Source organism: Grampus griseus (genome assembly GCF_964374135.1).
Source record: "Grampus griseus genome assembly, chromosome: 13".
In the NCBI taxonomy this organism is placed as follows: Eukaryota; Metazoa; Chordata; class Mammalia; order Artiodactyla; family Delphinidae; genus Grampus; species Grampus griseus.
In genome coordinates this window covers 80,435,612-80,460,186 of record NC_139007.1, presented here as the reverse complement: position 1 = coordinate 80,460,186, position 24,575 = coordinate 80,435,612, and the positions used below count along the sequence as shown (strand labels likewise).

Sequence of the window (24,575 nt, the reverse complement as noted above, 5' to 3'; positions counted from 1 at the left end):
CAAAAGAGCTTACCGCCCCATCAACGTCCATGATTATGACCTCGGTGGTTCTGAAACATCTCTGAGCTACGATCTAGTATAACATAAGCCTGCAGCATTCTGCCATTCCTACGCCCCAAAACTTAGAAGGGTGTGAATCAGCCCGACTTAGAGTTCTCTCAACCTCAGTTCATTCCCTAGGCTGTCTTGGGACCAGAAAAAACCATACGCTGATCAAGATACACAGCCTTAGCCTCAGTTCTGGGTGGCCTTCCCTGGGACTTCAGGGACTCACATAACTACCTGTAATGTCTGCACAGGCCAGGCCTGAATACCCTTCTACAACATCACCACTCAGGACGATAATAGCTACCTCACATTTATGGATAGGCTCAAGCTTTCTCTATACACGTGATCTCAGTAGATACACGGGCCCCAGAATTAAGGCAGGACAAGAACTGATAACCCACACTCCAGCTGAGCCTACGGATGCTGACAGAGGCCCCCAGAGCAGCGGGCAAACAGAAGCTTTTCCCTCTAGTCCACAGCTCTTCTTATTACATATGCTCTAGAAGTTAGAAAAGCCAAGGAATTGGATTTGAGCTTGCTACATTCAAGACCCCCAAGTAACAATTTCTAGAACTTTCTAAACGTTCCATTGCATCTTTTCGTACAGGTTCTCATTCTCAGTGGCTATGAGGACTGAAAGCAATTTTTAGATCCCCTATATTCCAATACTCTGTATAAAATTAGGCCTTTTGAGCTTGTTCATGATCTCATCAGGAAGTTTGGGGGAGCCGTCTACTACGCTTTATAGAGTTATAGGCATATGAAAACAGCCAGACAATAGTAAGCCTTTCAGGCTTTTAAGAGTTCTTTGGAGCAGTTAATAATAGCACTGAAAGCATTTCTATTTCTGTCACGGAACCACAGAGAGAAAAGTCAGCACATTCGGGGGATTCAGCCAGGCTTCTGCGTGCCATGGCCCAGCATTACCATTTGTCTCAGGACTCCTCCTTCTAATTAAGATTCTTAAAATTCAAAAAAAGAAAAAAAGAAAGCACTTCAAACAGATAACACACACACACACACACACACACACACACACACACACACACACAAAGATTCTTGTTCTTCAAGTGCGTGTGGTTCAGACACTCAATACTACATCTTGGCTGGCAAGAGTTGTTCTCTGCTGATGGCAGAACATTTGTTTTGGAAACAGAAAAGTGTGATATTAGTTTAAGCTGTTGCCTGTCTCCACTCAGTAATAACTTATTGTTTTTGCACTTAGTAATATGTTAATCTGTCTTGTTAGCAAAGTTCATTAAGGGCATGGGAAGAGAAGACTCCCAAAGGGAATGAAACACAGTTTAGTGAAACAAAATATCCTCCTGAAATTGTTTTAATAATTGAGAAAGAAGAATAGAATCAATTTCTAGGTCGCAAGTCCTTGAGGCTAACAAAAACTATAGGAAATAAACTGAAGGGCAAACGAACCTATTTGTAAAACAGAAGCTGAGTCTCAGATGCAGAAAACAAAACTGTGGTTACTGGGGGGAAGAAGAGGGAGGGATAAATTGGAAGATTGGGATTGACAAACACAGTACTATACAGAGAAAAGATAATAAGAACCTGTTGAATAAATAGCACAGGGAGCTCTAGTCAATACTCTGTAATGACCTATATGGGAAAAGAATGTAAAAAAGAGTGGAAGAAAAAACTGAAGGAATGGGCTTCCCTGGTGACCACTAATTAAGAATCCGCCTGCATATGCAGGGGACACGGGTTCGAGCCCTGGTCCGGGAAGATCCCACATGCCGCGGAGCGGCTGAGCCCGTGCACCACAACTACTGAGCCTGCGCTCTACAGCCCGTGAGCCACAACTACTGAGCCCGTGAGCCACAGTACTGAAGCCCGCGCCTAGAGCCCATGCTCCGCAACAAGAGAAGCCACCGCAATGAGAAGCCCGTGCACCACAACCAGAGAAAGCCCGCGCGCTGCCACGAAGACCCAACGCAGCCAACAATAAATAAATTAATTTTAAAAAAAACTGAAGGAAAACAGCTTCAGCTCTTTGAAACTCTAAGTAGCTCAATTCAGTAAACCGCTCATCTTTTAGGAAGAAGCTAATGAAGTGCAGGCAAGGCCTAGTGGAAGTCTCATCTCAGAAAAGTTGGCTACAGTAAAAATACTCATATTCCCTGGACTGGTGATTATCGAAAGTGTTCCTTCCTCTTTGTCCACACAAGGCAGCCTCTCTGAACTCTATTCTGTCGGATCCCAAACGTTCTCCTGCATTCAACCCCCCTCCCGACTTCTGCAGAAAGCAAGCTCATGTGCATCTAAACAGGAATGACTCGCTGAATCAGCCCAAATGGAAAATTCATCCGGGAAAATAAGCCACTGCTGCAAGTGCGCGGCCTTGGCCAGTCCAAGGGATTAGCTGTGCTCTTCTTCAAGGAACGAAAGTTAAAACCCACGGCTCTCTGACTCAGGAAGTTCTATTTACCAACAAATCGCTTCTTTCCAGCCAGATCGAACTCTTCTTCAGGGTAGGAACTGATGGAGCCTTCCGGGGGGATGACAGCAGGAGTGGCAGCAGGGGTGGAGGGCTTGGTGGTGGCCGGCAGCCTTGAGGTCTCAGCTTCATAATCTGAAACGATGCGATGGTTTTGTAATTGGGCACTTCCAGAAAAGGGGCACCGTGTACCATCAAAAGAGACCTTCTTAAGATTGATCTCTACACGGAAGCACGTGCGCGCACGCACCCCACCGCTCCGTGGAATAAATGCTATGCCTGAACGGAATGTGATGCTAACAAAACAGTATCTCCTCCCACTTCAGTCCTCCCGGAAAAGCAGCTCCTGGTGAAAGAAAGGAAGGAAAAAAGAAACACGATGACCAGAAAAATGAGATTTTTAGAATCAAAGCTGGACAGAAACTTAGGATTCACCCCGTTTTGCAGGCTCCTGTTACTGGTCCAAGACCATTCTCTGCCTAAATAATTTTCCCTTTTAAAGCCATAAAAAATTCACATGAGAAAAGAAACTTGATTTTTTAAAAAATTTATCTTCTGTGTATGGGCTTTTCTCTGGGGAGGGGTGTAGGATTAATCCTATTCAGAGAACTAATCCGTTAACAAAAAAGAAAACTCTGCTCCCTTTCAACAGCTCCAAACCATAAGAAAGGTGCTATTTTCAAAGATGCTAAGAAAGCTTCCTTTGCTTTCTCACATCTGCTGTTTTTCTTTTAAGTCCATTTTTTTTTTTTTTTTGAAAACTGGGGGATTAAACCACTACATGGAACGATCGTGATGGCATCAAAGGTGACATTATTCCCACACTCGTGATTTAAGAGCCTTGGAACTACAGACAGCAGCAGGCAGGCAGAGCACAAAAATGGGGACAGACATCCCGAGTGTCAAAGGCCAGCACTGGGGTGGGGACAAGATTTCCACGTGAATTCCTTCAATTTCGGAGGCAACTTACAAAACACACAGAACCATCGCAGGGTCGTAAGTACAATGACAGGATTAGTTACCATTGATGGAGTGAGTGTTCCAGGTGCCATGCAAGGTGTGTGTATTCTTTATCTTAGAAACTTACCTTGACATGAAAACATGCTATGATAAAAAAAAAAAAGAATCAGCACATCTAGAGCACTGCATTTTTTTATGTAATTAGAAAAGGAGAGGAAGGAAAGAATGAGAATGGGAAGAGTCAAGGCTGGAGGCCGAGACCTGGTTAAACCAAGTCATTTTACTAACGGTGTGGATGGGGGACAGGAAGGCTCAGAATGAAGCAGCTCCAGGATCTCTAGAGGAGGGAGGGGCTGAGAGGGAGGGAAAGGGGGGCTCAGGGAACTGGTCTGCAAGCTGCATCTGTGTATCAAGAACACTGTTTTCCTTTAGGTTAACCTGTATTGGGGGGTAGCTTGGAGGGGGACGGTATAACCACCCTTCCCTAAGCATTGCCACCCACCCCTGAGTTCCGAAGGAAACGGAAATTGAAGTCATCCACTTAGTCATTAAAATAAGATTCTCTCATCAGAAAAGTATGCAAATAATGTGTTTAAAAACATTAGTACCTTCATCATAGATCACGTACGCCTCTTCCGTGGGCACTGCCGTGTCGGTCTCCAATCCTGAGAACTCATCTAGTGAAGGAGGAGAGGGGAACGGTCAGCAAACGTCCCAGGGTTTCTTCTCAGCATCACGCCGAGGGCACAGTGATCCAGCCCCATGATGGTTCCAGGGGAGTAAGCGCCCCCTGCCAGGGGCTCCTCAGCTTCCTCAGAAGGAAGGGAGCTGGAACCCAGATTTTCTCTCCTTTGTACTCAGAAAAGGGCCCTGGGGCGCCCTCAAGGATCGAAACAAAGATGCCTCCCCAGCATCCCCGACCAGCTCAAGGGGCTGTTCCTGACCTTCCTCCCACCTCTGCGGCGCCCAGGCTCCCCCTGGCCCGGGATGTTGCAGGCCTGAGAACAGGCATTCTGGGAGAGCAGAGAGTGGCAGCTGGTACCCAGGATGGGGACAAAACTCCTTCTTCCAGGAGCTCCTTTGTTCATGGCACCCTCATTCTCTCCAACCCCTGGATCCTGCCACTCACATGTTCCAGAAGCAGGGTGACCTCCTGCCTCTCCTCTTTCCCAATCTGGCTTCACTGCCCCTCTAAGCTCCCACCCTCTCTCACCGACTCAGAGATAAATCTGTACTGATTAGACTTCTTAACTTGCATATGAAGTTTGGAAATAATATTCCAATGATTACAAACTTGTTTACAAACGGGTAGGGCTCTATTTACAAAACCATGAGATCTATTATGACTACAAAATTATCCTCTAAATGCAATTAATAGACTTTTATATGTGATTTTTTGATGTCTTCCAGAAAGCCCTAATTATGAGAACCATTGTTAAAATGACTATTATTAATGACTGAACTGATATCACGAGCATGGATGACAACTTGGTTAAGAAAGGTGAGTGAAAGCAAAAACCACATTTTTTGCGTCCACCATCTGGGTCCTTTCAGCAGAAGCTTTTTTGAGAAGGTGGGAGGAGATCAATATATTACTTCTCGACCTGTGGGAGGAAAACACAGCTGCAAAAAGGAGACCGTTTCTTTGTAGCCGGTAAGATCTTGAGGCACCTTAAAAATTCAGAGGAATTCCTTTCTTCCTTTTGACCTGAAGCCACAGCAATTATACGGAACTCTCAATTCAAGGCACACTTAAAAGGCAGAGGGGGTGTGAGGGGACAGCAAGCAGGAACTAGGATTTATCACTTGCCTTCTGGGCATCAGGCACTGTCACATATATATTGTTCGAGTTAATCCTCACATAAGATAAATGGGGTTCATTATACCCACTTCTCAGCCAAAGACACAAAGGATTTATACCATGCCTGGAGTCACACAGCTGGTAAAGGATAAAGCGCTGAAACAGACTTGGACTTGAAGGCCTCGGCTCCAAAGACTATGTTCTTCATACTTCATCACTGCCGCCCCTGTTTAAAAGTTGGACTAACCGATCTTTTGCTTGTAAACCTTAAGGCACTTTATTAGAATCGTCATTCCGCAGCATAATGAAAGGGGAATTGAACTAGAAAGTATACCGACGCCCTTCACTCAAAATATCACAGGCACCAAGTTTGAATGGTTTTCTTGCTAGGAAATCACTGATCATTCCTGAGAGATACACCAGTGTAATCATTCTACTAGCCTTGTCTGAGCCTACTTTGAATAACTTCAGGAGTGCGATGCTGCCGAAACAAACTCCACCAGCCGAGGACAGTGGCAACCTTGCCTTGCTTGTCTGGCCCCTCTGCGATGAAAAGCCCCGCATACACCTGAGGCCCGTGACACGCCCCCCCACCTGCCTCACCATGGAGGTGGTGACGCTGGGGATGTTCTGACAGGGCCAACGAAAGTCAACAAAGAGAAGTTGTAAATGATCTGCCTTTCAGGATGGGCATTTCGAGAAAAACGATTAGACGCGATGTTTTTTTAGGTCATTCCAATGTCCATATGTCTGGATCCAAGAGGAATGACTTCTGGGTTGGTTTCAATTAGACAGTTTTCAGGTTGACACCACCTAACGTTTGGAGTTACCTGGCTGTTGTGTCCCAGAAACCATCTTCCTCCCTGTGTCCATTTAACTTTCAAGAACGTAGTCTTGTTTCACCTCATTATCAGCTCAGGTTCATTTCCTTTCATTATTATTCTTGCTCAGGTCAAAATGAATAAACTGTACAATGTTTGCCTCCCGGAGTGAACGAGAAAAGGGGAAACTATAGGGTTTCTTTCCTGGACTCCTGATACTAAATACAATTCCTTGAGGAGTTGAAACGCTCTGGTCCAGCACCAGGCCACAGACACGATGCCTTTCACCTGCGAACTTGGATCACTTCTTGAGATGAGTGACAGTTAAGTCTTCTGGCAAAAGTAAACATCCTACTGAGTGATTTAGTGCTCCTTTTTTTGTTTTAAGACCAAATGAAGTCAGGCATAATTTTTCTAAAAGAGCACCATCTTGATTCCAAGTAAAAGAAACTTGCAGATGTAATGAAATAGTTTTACAATTTTGGGGGAAAAGCTGACCCTCAGAATTTGCCCCACCTGAATGCCATTTTGAAGCATTTGGAGCTACATAAAACTGGATGTTTTATAAGCCAACCCAGAATCAATGTCAAAAGCTTCCACCTCTTCATATAAAAGTAGCTACCAGCCACCAACCATGTGGTACTCAAGGTTATTTTTTTGAGTAGTTTATCCAAAGTCATGAAAAAAATGAGCGTAAAATGTTCGGGTCTTAGCTCCAGAGATATTTTTTTTAAACTATAAAAAAGATTCTCATTAGAAGTTTAGAGAGAAGGTAAATTCCAGCCGTTTGAAACCCAAGGATATTTGCAAATTATTTAGTTGGTCCAGCTCAAGTGAATTTTCAATTATTCTGTTTGTATTTTCTGTCTCGAGAGTGAGCTGTGGCAGGAGGGAACTGTTTTCCACGATGACTGATGGTCTTCTAAAACATGCACCAAGGTCATGTTACAAATTGTTGAAGACGTTCAGCTGGCTCGTAACATTTCCAGACACACACGATACCATCCGATCTGCTGTCGAATTGGAACCTGAAAAACAAGGATCGCTGGTAAAAGACTTCTCAGTAGAAAACAGAGAATGCCTATGGCTTGGGGTATGGTGTAGATATCCAAAGATGCATAATTAGGTACCATGAGGAATCTGAGGTGAAGCAGAGGACGCTATCTCTACTGCAAGGAGTTTATTATTTAATAGAGAAGTCATAGCAAGCAAAAAAGTGTGTGTGTGTGTGTAAGAGAGAGAAAGAACACTAATACGCTGGAAACGAGCATATAATATGCATCTATGCTTACAGGAATATGCAAACAATATGGCCTCTATAACAAATGCTTAAATTACTGGAATGATTTAATGACACAAGGTTATTCCCAAAACACTATTTTAAAGCAGTGTTTTCAAGGGAAAGAGGGGCAGGATTTAACCAGGGGAGCCGAGACTAAGAGACGTGAAAAGATGATTTTAAAATTGGAGGGCTAGACACAAAATGTTAGGACTTTGCCAATGGAAGATAATGACAAATGGTCGGCTATATGGGGGTTGAAGAGGGGACTCTTGGAAGGGGAGGTGTTCTCTCAGGGGTCACAACACAGGTTCTAAATCATCATCCCTACAACAGCAATTTCAGGTTACTAGGTTGCAAAGTGCCATGGCCAAAATTTGCTTGGTAAATAAACATTGGTTGTATGCACATGGAGCCCCAGCACTTGTGGGTGTACATTATAAACCGAACTACAGTCGTCCCTAGATGTACACTGGGACTTGGTCCAGGAGCCCCTGTGAATACCAAAATCTGTGGATGCTCGAGTCCTTTTTATAAAATAGAGTAGTACAAGGAATCCAAGTTTGGTTGAATCCGTGGACGTGAAACCCGCGGTACAGAGGGCCCACTGTACACCGAACACAACAAAAAAAGTACTGGAGAGAAAACACGAACACGAGAGCAGAGCAAGAGGAGGGAGACACAGTACAGGTGGTACTGGGAGTGAAGTGTGAGGGGGAGAGTTGGGACTGTCGCTCCGCTGACATCAGCATCTGTCCTGAGTCTCACTGTCCCATTTACAGGATGTGTTTCTGCAGGTCGAGGCCACTGGAACGTGTTCAACTAAGACATGGCAAACTCTACTGTACTTTATAGATAATACAGAGGGTTTTCGTGAACAATTTTGACTGTGATTTTCTAATTACAAGCCGTCTTTAGAAGCCAATTCCCCCTTAAGGTGCTCCCTTCCACCTCTACCCCTCTCCAGGATTAGCCCTGACAGTTGCATTCCAGTGGTGGAGGAAGCGGGGACCGTGCTTTCTATTTCTGAGGCAAGCGCAGGGCTTGGATGAGTCACGTTCAAGGAGTGTGTGTCGAGCTGCACATCTGGGTAGGAGGCACACGGAGGCTGGTGTAAGGAAGCCCAGTAAGGAGGAATCATTTGAGTGTTGGGCCAATAGGGTCAGCCTAGCAATGGAGGTATGAAGTCTAAGAAACGTGACGGAGGAAGAATCGGCGGGAAATGATGAGACCTGACAACAGAGATGAGAGAACCAAAGGAGACATGAGACACCAAAGCCTCAGGCCTGCAGAAACGGATCTTTATCCCATCTTGCTCTGCCGTAAACAACTTGGTTTCCTAATGAGAGGGAGCTGTTTCTATCTACTGTAATTTCAGGTAGATTGTGCATTAGATTGTGAGGTTTCAGAGGCACAGCTACGTCACCGACTTTTCTATGTTTCCCACAGAATCCAACCCATGTGGAGTAGATGATTAATGATCATTTGCTGACATTATTTTCCAAAATTATGAATGAAGCCAGAAAAACAAAAACAAGAGCTACTCCATCCTCTTCAAATTACCACACGGGCTTTCTCATAATGAAATCACTGTACAATGATAAAGAAACATTTATCAAATGAATTCCCTAAATCAGGGTTTATCTAGACACAAGACTTAATCATGCTCACTTTCAATTTCAGAACCTATACACAGAAAGTATAAAAAATAGCTATGTCAACATCATTAGTTATTAGGGAACTACGAATCTAAACCACAATGAGGTACCACTTCACACCCGCTGTGAATGAAAAAGACAGATAATAACAGGTGTTGGTGAAGATGGAGAGAAACTGGACACCTCATACATTACTGGTGGGAATAAAAATGGTGCAGCTGCGATGGAAAACAGTTTGGTCGTTCCTCAAAAAGCTAAACAGAGAGTTACCATTCGACACAGCAACTCTACACAAGAGAATTAAAACCAGGAATTCAAAACAAAGAACAAACCTGTACGTGAATGTTCATAGCGACACCAGTCATAATAGACAAAAGGTGTTAAAAACTCAAATGTCCATCAACTGATAAATGGACAAAATGTGGTCTCTCCACACAATGGAATATTAATCAGCAGTAAAAGGAATGAGGTACAGACATATTCTACAATGTGGAGAAAACTTGAAAACAAATTATGCTAATTGAAAGAAGCCAGACACAAAAGGACACATTTCACATGATTCCATTTACATGAAATGTCCAGAACAGGCAACTATAGAGGCAGAAAGTAGATGAGTGGTTTCCCGGAGTTGGGAGGAGCAGAGAATGGGGAGTGACTACTAATGAGTCTAGGGTTTGTTTTGGAGGGTGATGAAGATGTTCTGGAATTTGATAGTGGTGCTTGTTGCACAGCTCTATGAATCTGCTAAAAACTGTACACTTTAAAAGGGAGAACTTGATGGTATGTGATTTCTGTCTCAAGAAAGCTATTATTAAAGATGTTTTTTAATAAAAACAACTATGATTGGAAATGATACTAGGAAGAAAATGTTTAATGAAGTTGTTAGTGGAGCAGCAGAAATAAACAAGGAAGGTAAGCCATACAGAAGTATTTTTAAAATCATAAATTATAGTACATTATGATATTGTTTGAGGATGATAGGTTGCTCTCCCCAAATTTAATTGCTTTTCCAAGACTTTGTACTTATTTTCGAAATGCTGTCTAGAGGTAAATTGTTACTTTTTTTTTTTTTTACTACCATTGCATTTCTTTTTTCTTTTTCTTTTTTTATTTTTATTGGAGTCTAGTTGCTTTTAGAGATAAATTATTATTAACACTTGGACACTAATTTGGCTTGGGCTAGGCTATCAGACGAATGGACAGGAGTGAGGTAAAAAATACACATCTCTAGCATGATCTGCAAAGAAAAGAAGAAACAAAAATACCAAGAAAAATATGGACCTTCATGCCAACTAAAAAGCCCCGAAATACAACGGAAATGCAAAGAACATGCAATAAAGCCTACATCAGAGGAGACAAAAGAAAATGTAAAATATTAATAATAACAGTAGTAGTAATTAGAACCAAATCCAAAATAGTCACTCTTCTGTTTACAACCAATTATTAAACAAATATCTGTTCTAATTATACTTCAATTAAAAAAATGAAACACATCAACGTACGCAGAAGTAAGGAAGATACATAATATTTTCATACCGGAAACCCAAAGGTAAATTCCAATTTGTACTCACTGGGTTAGCTGGTAGTGTGAGAATTTTCTTCCCAATCGTCCTCTTCTTCAGTGTGTTCCTTGTTCTTTGGTGTGAATTTTTCAGATATGTCAAATGTTCCTGTTTCTTCAGAACTTGTCCATGGAAAGACTAACTTCAAACAGAATTCCCAGTTTGGAGACAGCATTCATGTTCAAACTGATTGGGTTTATCAGGTCAATGATGCTATGTAAGAGTTCGGGGCATGAGTGTGATTTCCTGAAATGAAGGGTCTTCACTCTGCGTTAGCTTAAAAAGACAGAAGCTTTACAGCCTGCGTTGCAAGTCATTTGAACCCGAGGGAAGGGGGTGAATTTGCCTTCTCGAGCCTGAGGCAAATACAGGATGACACAGCAGGGGCGCAGGACAGCCCTGGCTGGGTGTCCCAGAGCAGGGAAAGGGCTCAGTCTTAGCCAGTGGACGGCCCCTGCTGCCACGCAAGGATAAGCGTTTTCCAAAGGGACTGCTGATCAAACATGCTTGGGAAATGCTACTTTACTTGAAAATTCACAATGAGACTATTCAACAGTTAGAGTCCAACAGGAAGAAATTCCTTTAACCTTGTTTACATCACACAGGTAATCACAGAACCTTTTTTAAAAAATTACTATATAATAATAATTATTATTATATTTTAATTATTATTATAACCAGTACTAATCTACTAATATCCAGTGGGACACACTTTGGGAAGCACACTGGTCCAAACTAACAATGTCCCATGTTTCAGCCAGATTTTTGACTTGGGTGGTGACAAAGGTTGCCAGATAAAACAGAGGATGCCCACCTAGATTTGAATTGTAGAGAAGCTTTCATATAAGCACGTCCCACGCAGTATTTTTGTTTGCTGAGTCTGACCATCCTAGTTGTGACACAGCGCGGTCAGTAAACCCCGTGAGCTATAAGTGCCTGCAGCTGCCTCTCCACTGTGCAACCCCACTCACCGCCCCGCTGTCTCTGCGGCCCTAGTCGGCAACGCAGCGCGCCATCACATGAGTTACCGGCACAACGAAGACGGTTACCTTCCTCGGGGTGGCACTCCGGGATCCCATCTGAGCCCACGACGAGGTTGCCATCCTCGTCATGTCGCTCCAAGGTCCCGGGGCGACAGGTGGGGATGCGAGCGGCGGGCTCGGGGGCGGTGGTAGTGGTGGTTGACTGCGTAGTGGTTCGGGTGGTCGCTGGGCGCGTGGTGCTGGTCGTGGTGGGCTGAGGGGGCGTGGTGGTCGGGGGTCGCGTGCTGGCGGTGGAGGAACTGGTGGTTGTCTTGACGACCCCCAAGCCCACCAGGGGCTTCCCTCCGAGGCTCAAAATGGGCTTATCCTGGGGACTGGCCAAGGGTTTGCCATATCGCCCCTGCCCGAAGAGGGGGAGGCCATCAGGGCTCACCACGGGGGTCCCTCCCAGATCTGAAACAAAAATCAAACAAAATCTGTGCAACAAGGTGAAAGGACACAGGGAAAGCAAAAAGCAAGTGGAAAATGTCTTCTCAGAGGCTTCTATTTTCATCAGTAAAAGGCAAAGAAATAATTAAAGGGACATCAGGTGAGGGAGCAGTATCTGCTGCTATCCAGAAATTTCTAGGCTATTTACATTATCCATCACTCTGTACTACCTTATATAAATATATAAATATTTCATTGTTATGCCCCATTACCTGCAATAACTCGAAGTCTCCAGTAAGGAAAGTAATTCTTTCGCCCTCTTCATTCCTACCCCTAAAGAGTTCAGTGTTACTGTGGACAGTAAGGTGGCAAATTTATTCTATAGAGGGCCAGAGAGTAAGTATTTTAAGCTTTATGACGCCACTACTCAACTTTGCCACTACAGGGCAAAAAAGCCACGGACAGTACACCAACAAATGCATGTTTCCATGCTCCACTGAAACTTTGTGTATGGATGGTGAAATGTGAATTTAATATAATATTCACATGTCACAAATGTTATCATTCCAGGATTTTCTGGCAGTCATTTAAAAATGTAAAAACGATTCTGAGCTCCCAGGCTGTATCACAACAGGCAGCAGACAGGGTTCGGCTTTAGAAGCTGCTTTGCTGACTCCTGCTCTCGGCTGCCCAATCCCAAGAATGAAGTCAAGAGCCACCTTTTCTAGAGGGTGGAGAGTCTGTAAGAAGACAGTTGGATCAGGGAAGAAGCTAAGTTCTGCCCCCTTCTGAGGCACCTCCTTTCCACATGGCTCAAGGGCCCCCATTAAAAATGAGTAGGGGGCTTCCCTGGTGGCGCAGTGGTTGGGAGTCCGCCTGCCGATGCAGGGGACACGGGTTCGTGCCCCGGTCCGGGAAGATCCCACGTGCCGCGGAGCAGCGGGGCCCGTGAGTCGTGGTCGCTGAGCCTGTGCGTCCGGAGCCTGTGCTCCGCAACGGGAGAGGCCACAACAGTGAGAGGCCCGCGTACCGCAAAAAATAAAAAAAATTTTTAAAAAATGAGTAGGAGGAGAAAGAGAGAAGTTGTCACTCTACAGCTAAGTCAGGACACTTTTGCTCCTTAAAAAACACTCTCACTTACCCACAATGGTTCGACCATCTCCTCCTAGTTTAACTCGAAGGGGATTTCCTTGTGAATCCTGGAGGTGCCTTCCTTCTCCGTTCAATACTAACCCACGATCAAGATCCACGACCTAAATCCATGACACAGATTAAAAGATATATTGAACATTTCAAAATGTTCACCTTAATCCAACTGCATGAACATATGTGAATAGGAAACATTATTTTTGTCAGCATCATTCATAAGGTTTAATAAGAATAAAGTACGAAACAGTCACATTTCATATTATAATTGCTTATCTATATAATATGTAAATTGTTTTAAGTTTCTCAAATATTCAAAAGATGTTCAAAATACTTTTACCATTTAATATGCTGTAGTATGTAAAAAGTAGGAAACAGCCTAAGTGTTCATCAACAGAGGAAAGAGATTAAATAAATTATGGCCCATCCATCCAGTGAAATACTATGCAGCCCATGAAAAGGATTCGGAAATTCTATATTTATTGACATATCCTGATGCAGACTTAGATTATAGGACCGATTATGTTGCAAAACTAAAATATATTCATTTGTGTAAATAAACTTAAAAGTGCAGAGAGAAAATTCTGGACAGATTATATCCCAAACTGTTAACAGGGGTTATTTCTAAGAAGTGGTTTGGGATGCGTATTATCTTTTTCATATATTTCTGAATTGTTTTAACTTCTTGCCATGAACATGACATGTTTCTATTTAGCTGTGAGTGTTAAAAGTCAAAGTTGCTATAACAAAACCAATTTAATTTGTAATTAAATTGCCTAATACAGTATGCATGCAAAATGTTCATATTCTAAGGAATTATAAAACTTGAACAAGAGGTATTATTACCTCTGTTGAGAAACAACTCATGCTCTACACTGTTGGTTCTCCAAGTGTGGTCCTGGACCAGCTGCCCCAGCCTCACCTGGGAACTTGTCGGATATGAGAATTACCTGGCCCTACCCAGACCGCACTGACAAGCCCCCCAGGGATTCCGATGCTCACCAATGTTTGAAAACCATGACTCTGCACAATCAGGCCATTGGAGGAGCCCCTGCAAGCAGGCCACTTTGTTGGGTGCTGTCTCAGTAATTAAAATAAAACTTATTTATATAAACCCTCCTTTTGAAATCTACTCCACACCGTTTCAATTCAAAATTGTTTACAATGACGCTTCGCTTTAATTTGCATTCTTCCTTCCATAAATTTCTGTTCCTTTGAGAAATGATAAAATGGATCTTTAGGTCACCTGTGACTGAAAATTCTTCGAAGTTCTTCAGTACGTTTTCCTAAACCTTATTGTTTTAAATGGGAAGTTTTGACTGGGAATTCTACTATAAATAATTTTTTGACTCTCTGAAAAAATATTTTAAAACTCTGAACATTGTAAGGTGTTCTGCCTGTCACCCCCAACCCACCAAAAACTCCTAAACATTTATCTTAACCCCAGGAAGTTAAAGTCATTTAGCTTAAACATAATAAAGCACTAATACTTATTTTTTATTTTGGTCAAATTGTTGGAAGATTCAAAAGGTGATCTGATTAAAAACTGCCTATTTGATTCCGGGATTTTGGGTTTGTTCAATTGTTTTTACCCTGCTTCCTTTTACAAAGGATTTGAGACAATTTACAGAAAATATGTATACTCTTTAATCGAACAATAACAAGAAATAAAATAAAGCTATCAGGCAGGAGTGGGAAAACAGAAGTTCATTTGAGAGGCTGGGCCTCAGGTTTTCTGTAACTGTTTGGCCCAAACATTTGTGTGACCTTCCTAACCTATCAAGGCAAATGGGAACAAAGGCCCATGTCTGACCTAATTAGTTATGAGAAGAAAGCAAACTCGTTACTCAGGAGAATCAGGGATTTTTCTGAGCACTGGAAGAAACAATATAGTATAAGTATATCGACACACAAGTGGTTAAAACTAGAGAAGAAAAAAAAAGACCGCTTCGTTTTTTATTATACAATGCCCACCATTTTTCTCTTCCCAACAGCATGAAAATAACCAGTATGTGTAAAGAAGTTTACCCTACCCACTTTGTTCCTTGAGGACCATTGATAATTCTTTGTCCACTTGGTTTTCCATTACTACCAGGAAGTACTCTCCCTTCTGCATTTGGTCTTCCATTATAACCTACACAGTACAAAAAAAAAAAAAAAAAAAAAACCAAAAAAACAACAAAAAACAAACCAAAACAGAAACAAACAAAAAAATCCAACAACAGAACCTGGTAAATTCAACATTCCTGGAAAGTTGGCTTCATACCAAACTATATCTAGCAACACATCTTTTCAAACAGGAACACTAAACAGAGTTTTAAACCAATAGCTCAGATATATTAGACAATGATAGTCTTAAATTGTGACTTGTACATGACACACATGAATGCCTATGAAAAGTATGGTAAAGTCACAGTTTTCTGACATTACTGGGGGAATAAGTGTGTTCAGCATAAGTAAATTTTCCAGATAAGGCTTAAGACCTTAAAGCTAGTAGCTGTAGCTTTATTTTAGCCAGTTGGAAGGTAGAGGGAAGGAGAGTCGGAACGATGGGGAAAATTCTCTCTAAAGTGTACGAGATGCTGTCCTGCTCTCCTCCACAGAGTATACTTCACACGCTCACTATTTCTAGCTGACTTGGGTCCCGCTCATCAATTGCAGAGCATAAACCCAGAGCTGACTCAAAGCTTGACTTCAGTGGGGCTGCTTGGGTAGTATTTGTTCAGAGAGGAAGTGGCAGGCCCAGCTGGCTGGCCTTAGTTGCTGTCTGCCTGCTCCTGGCACCTGCCCTCTCTCTTCACCTCACACCCTTTCTGATCAGCTGCAGTTTGGTTGAGGCCTCCACTGGGAGCATTCTGCTCCAGCCTGGCCCACCAGATAAAGTGCTTGGGCTTCCTGACAGCTATCTGCAGGTCAGAGACATTTCTCTCGCTCAAATAGTTAACGAAAAATTAAAATTTATTGAGTTTTTTCTATGTACAAGGGAATGTGGGTTTTACCTCTATTGTCAGGGTCTTAGGTTTCTGTAAAAGAGTCCGTTTTAATGGAAAACTGAACTCCACGTGGGGTACTGTTCTATGTCTTTAAGCTGGGCTAAATTAACAACATATTGCACAGATTAACAAATATTAATACATTCATTCAGAAGTGTTCTAGTAAGCCCTGATTCCATGCAAGGAGAGGGTAAGGCACCAGTTAACTGAATGCAGATTTCGGGTAAATACCTTAGATCCTGCCCTGGGGTCCATGTAGACTCCAGTTCACAGCTGCCTACATTCTGTCCTCAACCTAGGTCACACATCGGCCTGCTACTCCGCTGTGTGACATTCATCTTCAACATGCCTTTTCTGGAGGTTTGAAGCAACATTCACTGATTGCAATGTCTGAGCAATCCTCACCCAAGACATTTGAGTTTGTCCCGGGGTATTTTCAGCTGAGGGTTTTATATGCAGAACAACAAGCACACGATCCAGCCCACACAGGGAGTACTCCTTCCTGTGGACTCCTTAATATGCCCTGGCACAGGGACAGGTAAAAATAACGTAAAACACAGGAACCTGAGTTTGGCATCATGGCTACGACATGTTGTCAGATCTAGAGCATATGTTAAGGAACTCAAAGAAGCAGTATGGGATAGCGGAATGGCCGAGAGCTGTGGAGTTAGTGTTTGGGAATGGAATTGCAGCTCAGCCACTTCACAGCTGTCTGGCCTCCAGCAAACCACTCAGACCCCTAAGCACTGGTTTCCTCATCTGAAGACCAGGAGAAGCAATGCAAACCCAGGCGATGGTTATGAGTATGCGCTCATGTTACATCTGCAAAGCTCCTAACACAATGCTTGGACAGAGCAGATGCTCGATAAAATAAAAGGCTCTCAGGAATTTCTACGAACACGGCTGAGAGCCGTAAAGAAAACGTTAAGTTAAAAACAAATTACCTTGTCTGGAAGGGGGTCTCACAGGCGGACGTGAGAAAGGGTTCCGGAATCTTGAGTTCATCATGCGCTGGCGCAAGGAGAGCATAGGGGTGGTGGACGAGTAGATGGCAGGGGCGCGCGTGGTGAACCGCGGCGGGGAGGGGGGGGCCTCCGTGGGACTTGGGGTGGCAGGGCTGCGAGGGGCGTGTCTGGGCGGGAGGTGCGTGGCTCTCGGGGAGCTGCCCGGAGGTGGAGGAAGAGGACGCTTCACTGGGGTGGCGTTCTTGTCCTGCGGGGAGCTCACTCTGGGAGGCGCAAGCACGATAGCAGGCTCTGTCTCCCCCTTAGCGATGTTCCCATCCACGTGCTTGCCGCCCCTGGGGATGAAGGAGGAGGGCCACTTTGGAACAGAGGAAGACAGTGGGTCCTTGTCCTTTCCTCCGTTAAAAAACATCATGTCTTCATCTTCCTCCTCGGCCGAGACCGACTGCTGCGATTTTGACGGCAGGGGCTCCCTTTTGGATGGCGTGGCCTGGGACGCACCGTCCTTCTTCCCCACCGCCTGGGGCCCTGCTCTGCCGGGGACCCTGGGGCGGGCTTGGGGGTGGAGGCTGCCGGGCCTGCCTAAGGGTCTGCGGAGATGACTGTCGCCGGCGCTTCTTGCCTGAGCCTCCACCTGGCGGTGCTTGGGAAGGGACGGGGTGGCGACCTTGGCAGCCGCCGAGTATGCGGGCGCCCGGATGCCCCTGGTCTCCGCTTCTGCGCTGTCGTCGGAATCCTCGCTCTGATTCTGGGGAGACGTGGGAAGCCCCCCCTGGGAGCTCGCCGTGAGGGACTGCCTGCCTCTGGACGAGTAAGGGTCTGAGAAGGAGGCGCTTTCCTGCGACGTGGAGTGGGGACGCCCGGCCTGGGGATTGGAAGGCGGACGCCCTTCTTCCTTGCTCTGCGGGCCGCGGGGCTGCTGCTGGGACGCGGAGACGGCCGATGAAGGCTGCTTTTCCGGAGCGGCGGACCCGGCACCCATCCTTCGGGGCACGCGGGTCCCGCGGTGGTGCTGCGAGCGAGGCGCAGGAGACAGCTGCGTTTGGGAAGAGCCGCCCTCCACGCCCGCGTCGGTGCTCTGTTGAACATCCTGCGCCTTAGAGGGCGGAGATTTGGCCTGAGGATGCGCCCCTGCCCAGGTCCCCGCGGATTTGGGGTTCTCTTCGAGGGGCTCCTTCCGCTGCGGGCTCGCCGCTCTCTGAGGGCCTCTTCTCAGGTGGTCCGCGCCCCGGGAGACAGGCTGCCCGGAGGAGGAAGACGCGTGGTCATTCGCCACGGTGGCCGGGAGCGGCTGTTCGTCCCCTGCCTCTTCTTCGCTGTCTTCATGGCCGCCCAAGCCTCGCCTGTGGTCAGAAGCTGGGTGAGAATTCACCCTCGAGTGAACCCGGGGGCCCACGGTGGACGGCGGGGAGCTGGAGGGCCGTAACCGGGGTCCTCGGCCGCCGCCAAGCCTGTGTGGATATCTGCCGGGGGCAGCGAAGGGCCTGTTCCTGAGCGCACTGAAATGTCCAGAGACAGGCGCCCGGGACCGAAATGTCGGGGCCGTGGCTTCAGCCTGCTTCCCTTTCTCTTCAGCATCATTGTCACCGCCGCCGTCCGAGTCATCTGCGCCTTCAGAGGCCTGTGTCCTTGAGGAGAGACGAGAGGAGGCCGAGGAGGGCTGGGTAGCCCGTAACGGCGCGGTGGACTTGGCGGCTGGGGCCTCGTGACCATCCTTCCAGCCCCTGGAGAGCGGGGGCCCGAGCTGTGGTTGGGTGGGCAGCAGCCGAGATGTCCCCCCGTGGGATGGAGACAGTCTTGCGGGTGGGGCCGAAGCCCTGGAATTTTCCTCCCCATCCTCAGAGTGGGGCGCCCTCCGAGAGGGCAAGGCTGGTTTTGTGCCGTGGTTCGCGGAGCCTCCGTCGCGCAGGGCGCCCCAGGCTGGGTGCCGGCCGGGCGCCAGGGCGGGTCGGGCGTGCGCTGCGCTCCGGGGAGGCGGCTGCGGCGAGCCTGCGGCTGGCCCTTCCTCCTCTTGGTCCACGGAGTCATTGTCATCAGAGCTGGAAGGGCGGTGAGCGGGGCCCTCGGGGGGTGTGGCAGGGACCGAAGAGGCGGAGGGGGGCGCCCCTGGGCGAGGGTGAGAGGCGGGCGACGAGCCACGCTTGTCCGCGCCGTCCTTCCGGGGCAGCCCCGGCGTTCGGGCTCTCCCCGGAGCCCGCCCCGCAGGGAGGACCGGGTGGACAGGTCTACTTGGTGGTCTCTGCTGGGGCTTCTGGTCTTGGGTCTCCGAGGGCGAGGTTGGCGGGTGCCCTCGGGAATCCAGCACTTCCTCCTCGGTGATTTCTGTCGACTGAGGATCCACCCCTTCACTCTTCCGAGGGGGAAGCTGGGGTTTCCTGGGCAGCCCACCATTAGCCAATATTTTGTTCTTCAAGTCAAGAAGCAGGTTCTTGACGTTTCTCCCTTGGGGAGAAACAGGCAAACGAGTGTGTTTTGAGGAAGCTGGAGCTTTGGGCGAAGATGAGGACGGCTCGGGCTTTTCAGGCTCGTGAGGATCTTCCGTGTCTGCTTTCTGCTGAACATCAGACTCACTGGTAGGGGCTGTAATAGATTTTAAACAGTTTGATGTCAAAGAAGAAATATGAAAGATATGAAACGGAAAATGAGTAAGATGGCAGTGTGGAGGTGTTTAAAATTAGTCATAATAATCGATGACTTCTCCTCCTTTAGACCTGACACTTGCTTTCCCAGTTACAGCAAATCTCTTTTAAAGTTCTATTTTGCTTTAAGTAATATAGTCCTAGGAAATATGTGTATTGAGTTTCTATAAATTGAATCAGGCTATGTATGCCACGTCTTATTTGAAGCCGGGCTTTTCAGGCTTGTGACGAGTACTTGGAAGTAATTGAAATGAGTACTTGGAAGTAATTCATTGATTTTGTAAGCACAAAATCTTATATAGGACTTTCTTAATGTAACTGTCAAGATATTACAAGTGCATTATAGCCATTCTTGACAATGGAGGCAAGAAAGACACACAAGCCTGGCACAAAATGTTGAATGATCTATACTGAAAGCTATACGGAGACGTGTCGTGTATAATTTGCAAATGACTGGGGCGAGCTACAAATGTGTAATTTTTGAGGCATTACAGAGTCCCCTATTCCGCATAACATGTCCTTACTTGCTTTCTTCTTGCTTAAAATCCTTTTTATAATGGATACATTTGTAATCCCACAATAAAGCCTAAAATAAAAAGACCCCTGGGGTAGGCAAAACATTGTATTATGTGTACCCTATAATTTACCCTTTATTGAGAGCAGGATGGAATGCGGGAAGGGATGCTGTAAGGGGAGAAGGACTTATATAGCAATGGGGGATCCAGAGAGAGCAAACTTCATCTATTTCAGGTTTTTTTAATAATAGAACTGTGTAATATTGCAGTATGCTGTGGATCCTCACAGCATATAATGAAGGAGAAAGTTCCCAATATCTGGTGTAAATGTAAACAAGCAGGAAAGAAAACACAGTCCAGAAACACCCCACTCCAATTTTGGTTTTTGTTAACCTGCTGAGCAGTTTATCTACTGAGCAGATAAACAAGGTAACTGAAATTCTTCTGAGTAAGGCTGCACCCCAGAATAATGGCATACAAACTATAAAAATTTTATGTGCCATTTATTCATTAAAATGAACTAAAAATGTCACATTCTGCCTCTAAAATTTAATGTTCTTTCCCTGTCATCATAAACCCCAAATTACACAATGATATAACATGAATCACATAATGAATATATTAGTCACATAATTACTACATAATTCATAATTACTATTATAATAGTAATTAATGCTGTTAGCCATCAATAACATTTTAGCGTTTGGGGAGACCAATTTCTAAAGGGACCACAAAAATATTACAGACATCAATATGGTACCTGAACCCCAAAATTCATCCACAGAGCAGTTCTAAACCCAAGAGCATGATTCAAAGTAACACACCACAATTAGCAGTAATGAAGAGAGAGAAAAAGAGAGCCACAAATACACAATGCTTACTTACTTGCTGGCAGAGCGACAATGAAGGCTTTGGAATGAGGCCCCATTCCTCTCCTGTTTGCGGCCCGGATTTTGAAAAGATAGCGTTCCCCAGGCTGCAGACCATCCACTAGGGCAGAAGTAGTCTCTCCAGGATAGGTGAGGGACTTTGCTCCAAATGGTTTGAGAGCCGGGGCGTATGAAAGAATGTATTCTGAAATGATTTGGCAGACGGTTGGAAGGAGGAAACTGAAAACAGTCCTGTGTCCAGTAGACAGACTGTATGGGCAGGATGAATTAGAACGTGCATTACTAAAATTAATTCTCTAGCGATGCACGCCAAGTCAGTAGCTGGAGCATAAAGACACAGTAGAAGGTGAACTGACAATTCAATCAGGCTACCAGACGGGCCTACGGAGTCAGTCAGCTAGCAACCTTCCATTTACAGCAAACTAAATACATGGACCCCAGGAGGCCAGTCTTCATACATTTACCAAAAATATTTACCCTTGCGTTTGGGTTTTTTCTTCATTGTGTTTATTTACTAATTTACTATGACAGACTGTATGCAGAAGACAAGAAACCACAGGGAAAAAAATGACAATTCCTAGGAACTGATTCTGAAGAGCTGCTGACACCTTTAAGAGTTCCATTTTATTAATCTGGGCTATCTGCATTTGTGCATTAAGCCAGATAAATTCCATATTTGGAATATAATTTCACTTTTGTAGGAATTATGAAAGTTCTTAATATATTCAGATAAAGATTTTTCACAGTATTTAAAACTGTGAGGAAAAGTTGCTGAGTCACGGATTTATGTGATGTTTCATGTCTCCATCCTTAATTGGCTATATCTATAAATATATAATGCCCTGGGCCTTTGAAAATCATAGCAAATTCAGTCCAAGGGACTCATATATCTCTATGCTTATATGGAACTGCAACATAAGGAAGCCACATTTTAAAGCATAATTTTCACCCTCAACTAAAAACTGTCATGCCTATTTTCCTGCCAATGAACTCAAGATTTACAAAACTTATCAAATTAATATGAGTAGGAGGTAACCAAGAAAAATAATTTAAATTACAGAATGACCAAGCAGTTATCATACTTCCTAGGGGAGCCTGGATGGTCTTTCCTTTTCCCTAAGCTCTAATCTTTAAAAAGTACATTTGTCTGAAAAACAAAAAAACCCAGCATTCTTTTCTCATTGAAAATGAACAAACTAGTCATTTGTGGTGGTCAAAAGTAAGAATTAAAAGAACCCACTGTCTACAAAATTTTGTAATTCTGATTTTTTTTTTTTTGTGGATTCAATTCATCTGGAAAAAATTTAACCATGTCGAAGTATATTCTTTTATTATGTTTTCTATTTCTCAGGCATAAAAAAATGCCCCAGGATAATTATGAATTTACAATCCCACCACTACACCTTTAGGTTAGTGAGGTACATGAGTTCTTTCGGACATAAAAACTCAGTAGCTATTTATTACTTCTGGCAATATTTAATTGACTACCAGGGAGCTTCTTTTGCCAAAGAGCTATAAATATAAACTAAGATGTGGGAGAGGGGAAAAAAATAAGTGGCATGGTAGGTAATAAGGTCACCAAAGGAGCAATAACTGATTTATTTTTAATAACTTCATAACTTTTTTTTATAAAAAGGTAGTCAGCTAAAACATGTCTTTATTCAAGTTTCAGAAGTCTTTTCAGCATCACAATAATGATACAGAAGCCAATGTTCAAACTGTCATAAAAAGAACGATTAAAAACGGGGTATCCTAACTATTTTTTCTCTTCATTTGTTTCTGATTTATTCCACTGAAAAAATGAACAAGAATAGTACAATATATTCTTTCAAAACGTGGGAAGTGAGAAAGCATTAAGTTTAGAAAATACTGTCCTACCTCCACCTTCCGTAATTTCTACCGTTCAGTGAAAAGATATCCTTATAGGTCAGAAGAGATAACTTACAGTTGACTATAAAACAGAACCACCCAATTTCTTCAATTAAGAAATTCTCAAAGAAGATCAGTGATAATATTCTGAATTTTCTTAAGCTTACACAAACTTTCCATATTATAGTTTTCTTCCAAAATCAAGCAACAATAAAAAGTAGCCTTAGAGTACATTTGTATAGGTGATGTCAGGGGAACCCTCAACACCACCCTTTTAAGTGTCTCCAGATAGACTTCCAAAAGGTTCTTGAATGTTTTTACATTAAAAAGAAATTATCTGTGCTTTTATTTAATGTTCTCAACAGACCATTTTAAAATTTAACTAGTTGTGGATATTCTATGCTATTTTCATTTTTTTAAATCTACAGTATTTTTTTCTATTTTAAGGTCATATTTTCCTCAACCAGCCCCCCCACCCAAAATCAATTGTTCAAAATGCTGACAAACAGGGAAAAAGTCTATTTAACATTTTATTTTATTACTTGATTTTCAAGCCCATTAAATATTTATAGTCCCATGGGATTTCTGCTTACTCCTACCTGCCATGATCTTACTGGCACCATGAAAAGGCCCACAGCGTGAAAAACAGGGTGTCCTTTTGTTTGGTTAAAGGTTGTGATGTCACATCCATACAATTAAAAACAGCCCTCTCGATAATAGCATCAAAATCCCTGCATAGAGGCAAGATGAAAAGTCATCTTCACGATGACCTGGGTCTTACTGACAATGAAAACCCCTCATGAAACATCCTTGTCCATTGCCTCAGCACCCCTGATAGGTACGTTGCTTCCCTGTTGCTTGTGCAGTCACCAAGCCTGCGATTAGAACCAGTTTTTATCAGAGTCAATGTACACAGCTCCCTTTGGGGTATTTCACGCCCACGTGCTTCTTATACCTTAAGTAATGAGGTTCCTACCTTTCACTTTCCCCTCCGTCTCTAGCAGTGCATCCCAAGCTACCGTGACAGCCGTAGGTTTGCCATTGACTGGCCAGACGGTTAAATTTTCAGGCGCTGTGGTAGGAGCTACAAAAGGACAAGGATCCAAGGTTTAAAAGTGCCCTCATGGGTATTCTAAAAGGAAATGACATGTGGTCCCTACATACACACTTTTTATTGCAGAGCTGCTGTGTTAACTTTCATTACACACGAGAGAAAATTCTCCACTTGCTCTTGGCGTGATTTATATCAGTTTTCCCAACTCATATAGTAAGGTTAGACATACACAGGGAAATGCTTTTAGGAATTCAGAATTTCCCTCGTTGCTGAATATCGAAATATACAAAGAAGATGAAAATCCAGTTTCAACTTCTTTTGAATAAGGTTTCTAAAGACACAGTTTAAAAGAAAATAATTGTAGTCTTAAATATAGAACAAATTTCTCCCCCAAAAGCAAACATGACCTCAGCCTTAAAAAAGAAGAGTCTCTCCTCTATTCTAGAGCCATGTGTTGTCCAGGGGCATTCACACATACAGTGGGGATTTATGGAGGCCCCCCGTGGTTTTA

General features: G+C 44.2%; 1 protein-coding gene across 1 annotated transcript in view; it reads right to left on the bottom strand.

Annotated features, from left to right (window-relative positions):
• FNDC1 (fibronectin type III domain containing 1) overlaps nt 1-24,575 on the bottom strand; it is a gene marked incomplete at its 5' end in the record, with an annotated part of 97,088 nt that overhangs the window by 18,467 nt on the left and 54,046 nt on the right. Inside the window, 8 exons of the mRNA XM_082669391.1 lie at nt 2,492-2,635; nt 4,069-4,137; nt 11,631-12,017; nt 13,135-13,246; nt 15,173-15,273; nt 17,077-19,677; nt 21,137-21,325; nt 23,987-24,094. Coding sequence (XP_082525517.1) covers nt 2,492-2,635; nt 4,069-4,137; nt 11,631-12,017; nt 13,135-13,246; nt 15,173-15,273; nt 17,077-19,677; nt 21,137-21,325; nt 23,987-24,094 — 3,711 coding nt within the window. The remainder of the gene's footprint in view (nt 1-2,491; nt 2,636-4,068; nt 4,138-11,630; nt 12,018-13,134; nt 13,247-15,172; nt 15,274-17,076; nt 19,678-21,136; nt 21,326-23,986; nt 24,095-24,575) is intronic.